This window comes from Cylas formicarius, unplaced genomic scaffold (genome assembly GCF_029955315.1).
Source record: "Cylas formicarius isolate icCylForm1 unplaced genomic scaffold, icCylForm1.1 PGA_scaffold_8__14_contigs__length_24414737, whole genome shotgun sequence".
Lineage (NCBI taxonomy): Eukaryota > Metazoa > Arthropoda > Insecta > Coleoptera > Brentidae > Cylas > Cylas formicarius.
The window spans coordinates 16,397,560-16,403,850 of record NW_026844361.1 but is presented as its reverse complement, the minus strand read 5'-3'; the positions used below and the strand labels follow the sequence as shown (position 1 = coordinate 16,403,850).

The following is a 6,291-nucleotide window of genomic DNA, read 5'->3' as shown; positions in this document are numbered from 1 at the left end:
TCCAGCTGATAGAAAACTATTTAAAGTGTTGGAATCACCATTATATGGCAGAATACTATCTATAAACATTTTTAACAAAGTGTAATTTACACCTGAATTCGACGATTGATTAGAATTCATTTTCAAATTGATTTGACTGTTCTCTACTTTCTGTTCCACTAAATTTAACGAAGTAAAAAAAACGCACTTAAATTGTCGACGTCTTTATCTTCGTTCATAAATTTAATTGATTTTGAAATTTCTTAAAATTGAACTTAAAACTAAGAATCCTTAAAATTATTTCCACCGTCCTAACCAGGGAAGATGAAAGGAGAACAATAGGAATTTTGGGCACTAACCTTGATTTCTCTTAGTCGTCAGCCTATTCTTCCTATTGGAATTTTCCTTGCGTAGCACTGCTTGCGGGGGTGATTTCTTGCCTTCCTTGCCCTCAGTCGAACTCAATCACGTTGGGTTTGTCAGACAGTCTATCACAGGTTCGTTTTGGAGTTTAAGGGTTGAAACCCACGTTTCGCAATCAAATCGTCCCGATGACGTGGCTTTGACCGAAAACTACCCCAAATCCGTCACGACTGCGCCAGTTAAGGTTTTCAAACGAAGGATCTCGTTTTTAAAAAACACTTTTTATTTTACAAACAGAACTACGAGGTTTTCTTTAACCCGCTACAAGGAGAACTGGACGCAAAGCACAGAGTTGTTATATATATAAAGTTTTTATGCAAGCGTCGCGTCGCAGATACCGGATATACTGAAACTAGCATTTCATCAGCATTTTCTATCACATAATTGACCTATAAACTTTTATTTTTAACAATTTTTCAAAAATGTACAGGTGCGCCGCAAATTCAAAAAAACTGAAAATTGGTCACAGTATTATTGAAAATTGGTTATAACTGAAAAACTATGATTCAGATCTCACTTTCTTTTATATTGCTATATAGCCCGCGTAGACAGCAAAAACTTTTGAATTTAATGTTTTCACCTATTATACAGGGTGTTCCAGATATTCCGTGCTAAATGAGAAATGTGTTAAGTGTCCTAAATTTACAGATATTAACTTCAAATTTAGCAGAGAACTAAAAGTCCGCGTCCACATTTAAACGGTAGAAATTGAGCGCAATCAAAATTTACCAAGTATTTTTTAAAAATGTTGACGGTAATTTCAGCTTCCAGAAAAATATGTTTTCCGTTGATCCGATTGGCAAAATTGTTTAACCGGCAGACGCAGAAGATCCAGTGCAATAACTGCGCAAATCAAAAATCCTAAAAAATATGGCTAATAGGTTCAAGCAGTGTTATAGGCCGCATCAAGAGCTACAATTTTTGTACCGCATACGCTGCTCGGGATACGTGAAAACATCCATATTGAAATCGCCATTTCGGGGCTGGCAAAACTCGATGACGTCATTGATTATTACGGCGCAGTGCATGGTTTCAGAAAAAACATTTTCTCGAAAACCATTTACTATTTTTTAAAAATTCTTGAACCAGGGCGCGTAGAAAATCCAGGGCAATAACCTCTGCTTCGAACATTGATTGTATCATATACAGGGTGTGTCGTTTATGGGCAAAAATTCTAAAATATCTTAAAAATTTCGGTTTTTGTGGGTAAATTATTGGCGACAAATGAACAATCGTAAAAGATGGGATAATTTTATTAGAACGGCATCGTAAACCTTGTCGTGAGAGAGTTTCAGGTTTCGTCAATTATACAGGGCGCGAGGTATTTGCAAAAATATCATTCGAAAACGCTATTATTTGTGCAAATTTTAATATGTACCGATGTTTGCTGTAACTTTGAAGTTCTAGATGTGAAGGACATTGTTAACAGGCTGCATAGAAAAACAATGCGTCCCTTGACCACACGAAACGGCGAAGTCCTTTCCTCTTATAATAAAAAGCTGCTTCGCGCTACGCGCTACGAACTTGCCCCGCCCAGTAACGATTTTTCGAAAGCAATCTTGTTTCCACATTGCAGGAAAATATCAGGACAAACCACATTCATTAATTCTGTGGGCCAACAAGGTTGCAATAGAGTATTATTAATAATGTTGGGCAAGGTATTATAAGGGGTTCTAAAAAAATTATTAATAGCATCTACATTATTAGGACAATTGGGAAGAGTTTTTCTTTTTATTACATATTTTAATATTTAAGTTTCATTAGATCAAAATTAAAACAAATTGTTAATAAGATTAATTAGTCTCCACCAACTGATCTGCGACCGAGTTAGTGATTTGGTGCCCTTCGAAGTAATTGTAAAAAAAGTAATAAATAATAATGTTTTATTTATTTTATTTTTATATATTATTTTAGGGTAGGATAAAGATATTAAGATGGGGTTTTCGCTAAATTGTTGAGTTCTTATTTTACTTTATAATGATATAATCAAAAGTGATACCGTCGCATCTACTCTTTTCTCAGAAAATATTAAGTCGGACCCAACTAATCGGTAAGCAATCACAATCGCCTCATAAAACAATTGACAGCATAAGAAAGATCCTTGACTTCAAGACAATCAAAATGCGTTAAGCCTTTTTAGAGACGGGGACCGCTATGCTTGCAGATATTAGAACAAATATGCAAATATTACTTTAACTATGGTTAATATTAACAGTTCTTGTAGAAACTGAGTTTCAAAATTCAAGAAACAATTGCAACTCTTTGTAGTCATTTCAAAAATTCATTTTCTTTTGGTCGATTTACTAATTTTTTTAATTTCTAAGACCATCTGTTGTCTTAATACCATACGCCGCCACCTTTATTGGGACACTCGGTATGTAAGGATAATATACAACTAGATAGACAGGGCTGAAATTCTGATCATATTACAATGTCATCATTATTTATTTGTAGATAAATCAAATTTATCTTCATTGGGTGAATTTCTACGTGCCCCCAGAAAATTAAAATCCTCTTAAGTGTAATCGACGAATTTACAATAGCTTGACAGGTCGTTTTCATATCATTTATTTAAATTGAAGCAATTCCTACATATTAGCAAACATAATTTAGACCATATGTTAACATCACGTTCAAAGATCGTATCAACAAATATGGCGACGCTTGCTCATTTGTCATTGACACGCTAACAAGTCCGAAATGTTCCGGGCTTCGATCTTCAAATCCATAGCACCCAACTTTGACGGACGAAAGGTAAAAATATGTTTTACATTGGTAGGTCTACAACTGATACGATTTTCAGAAGCGGCTCAGAAAAGTTCTCGTGTCGCGAGAATCTTTTTCGATGTGTGAGCCCGTGTGTAAGATGTTCCGACTCTTTGGACTCTGCCCCGTAGAGTTCGTACCCGACGACGAAGGCTACGAGATTAAATTTTCGTTACTCTTTCTGATCCATAGCTACGCACTCGCTGTGTTCTACGGTTGGTATTTAAGTTTCAAAAATGCAAGTTGTGAGATTAATCTGCATTAAGATTTGCTTTTCCAGCTGCGGCGGTTTGTCACAGAATAAAAATGATTTGGGACATTTCTTGCCGTACCTACGTGAGTATGGAAGACATAGATCTGCTGAATTGGATCGCGGTTCTGGTGGCGGCGCCTTACGGTGCGTTCCACACACCACGACGGGCCAGATTCGTGGCCAAATTGGTAAACCTATGGGCCAAAGTAAGTTGTAAAGTTAGGGTCCTGCATTAGTGTGTGGGGCATTCATAACGTCCTTATGTACTGGGTTATTGACATCCACCTGCAGGGTTAATTTTGAAAGATAGAAAAAAATATAAATACAAAACTTTGATGATTTTTACTCTATTATCTTATGCAAATGTCAAAAAAAACAAACGGCCGTCTCGAGCTGTCAAAATGAAAGCCACGTCATTTTTTTAAAATATAATGGCCTATATATCATAGATCTCCTTTTCCTGATTTCAAAAACATATAGTTTATTAACATTTCATTTAGTCGTTTATGAGATATTTCAGTTTAAATATCCTTCAAGAAACGCATTAACGAACATAAGAGAGCGTTTAAAAACAATAGTCTAGATTCTAATTATGCGACATACTTAAATACAGAAAAACACATTTTTAACGACAATTTTGATATTGTATATACGACAATAAATTGAGCAAAATGTTTTTTGCACTATTAACATAGACTTTTTCTCTGAAAGGTCCTTGTTGACTTTCTACTCGTCTATTTCAGTTATTATAATAATATGTTTTTTTCATAAAATTATCTATCTTACGAATGTATTGAAGCTCTCCATAATTTTAGAGATATTTACCAAAAACCATAAACACCCTGTATAAAATAGGATAAACAAGTTTATTGTTAGACCCCTGACATTACTGTTCACACTATTTAGCTGGAGCCAAGCGGATCTAAAAAGATTTTTTTCGATTTTTGTTTCCAGCGAGCCAAATGAAATTTTAATCTTTTTTTATTTATCCCTCCAAATAAAAAATATTTTGGCACATAAGAGAGGACACCGAAAAGAACACTAAATGTGTCAGAAATACAGGGTGTGTCAATTAAAGATATCTGCTTTTGTATTACTTTTTTTTTCTACTGTTGTAAAAAAGGATGCTATCAATGCTTATGAAACTGCTTAGATATTATTCAACATTCTACAACCCTGCGCTAGCGAACACAATGTCTTGTCTTGTAGATAGACAAAGTGAACCCGGTAACGAAATACAAAGAGCATCGGCGATACTCCGTGAAACTTCTCCTGGTAGCTTTTCTTGTTTTGTTGTTAATCTTCGCCATTGGTCTTTCGATTAACTTTAAAGCAATGTCATTAGAAATGATCTTTGGAACTTGGAACATTACTATACTCAACTGTGTTTTGCTGGGACATAGCCTGTTACAAGGGCATCTCGTGCTCTCTATAGGCGTCAGGTTAACTGCTTTAAACGACAGCTTGCTCGGTGAAGCGGAAAAATTAAGTATTGTTCCGGAGACTGATTCGATTGTCCACTACGAATATTTTCGTCGTCAATCCGCTGCTGGAAAAGTGCTGAAACTGCTGAAAGCATACAAATACGTTCAGGAACTGGCCACCATTTACAACGAAGGATTTTCGTCGGAGAGGCTCGTAAGTTGCACCTTAGTGCGTTTCCTTTCTCTTAAGATTTTCTTATGGACTTCATTTTTTAAGTTACTTTTATAGTAAAATAAATTAAAAATGTTAAACAATAGGTAGGTATACTATTTTGTAATATTGTATACCACTTGATTAATTTCTAGGTGACTATATCGAGTTTGCTAATTCATTTGGTACTGGTTCCTTTTATGATTCGCTTTGAAACGCGAGTTAAGCAACAGTCAATCGCCCTGAGTCTACTTGTCGTTTTCCTCCATATCTATAGGCTGCTATTAGCTATAGAACCGTGCTATATGTGCTACAGGGAGGTGGGTTATAATTTTTTTTATATAGTCTGTTGATAGATATAAGAAAGTAAATATACAATGCAACAAGATTATTACCTAAAGTTTGGGAATTGAAATTCAGGTAAAATTGTGGTCCGCAATAGAAAATAATTTTATACCTATCTGTGTTTAATATTGTTTGGTTTGGTATACTACTTAGTTTCAGTTGATTAGTAATCATTCGTATTTCGTGTGTAATACAGGGTGTGTTGAATCGTGTGCGAATTATGCAAAATATGTACGAGTCTAGTGCATCTCAAGAGATGCTCCAGCCCAAATATAGAAAACACTATTCTATTGAGACTAAGGAAGTTATAAACAAAGTTTATTTGACTGTCATTGAACGTGGTGCCAGCAAGCAAACATCTTTAGAAGAAACGGCCACATTGACGAAAATTCCAACATCAACTGTATGGAAAATTGTGAATAATCCCACTTCAGTGAGGAAAAAAAGAAGAGATGCTGACATTTTCTCGAGTGTAGATGAAAGTGATCAAGATATAATACAGCGTAAAATCTACCAGTTCTACGAGGAACAAAGCGTGCCTATATTAGGAGGCTTGAAAAAGACGATACCGGTGTTAAATGTGGCAGAACTACCTTATGCAAGTGTATTCAACACATGGGTTTTAGATTTAAAAAAATTGACAAAAGGCAAGTTTTAATGCAATCTTAATCTTAATCTTGAAATTAGGATTTACAGAGAACAACAAAGGCCAATTATGTCCTTGGATGAAACCTGGTTTGACACTTATGATACTTTGAAAAAGGGTTGGGTTGACTCAACTGATAAGTGTAAAACAAACGCGCCATCAAAAAGAGGTTAAAGAATAACTATTTTGCATGCTGGCTCTAAAGATGTTTGGATTCCAAATGGAGTTTCTTTGTCTGCGAATA

General features: G+C 35.2%; 1 protein-coding gene across 1 annotated transcript in view; it reads left to right on the top strand.

Annotated features, from left to right (window-relative positions):
- The first annotated feature begins 3,510 nt into the window (after positions 1 to 3,510).
- The window catches only part of LOC132706477 (uncharacterized), a 30,872-nt gene continuing 28,091 nt past the window's right edge, over positions 3,511 to 6,291 (top strand). The window contains 2 exon segments of the mRNA XM_060677828.1: positions 3,511 to 3,627; positions 4,631 to 5,059. Of these exon segments, the coding sequence (XP_060533811.1) occupies positions 3,511 to 3,627; positions 4,631 to 5,059 (546 nt within the window).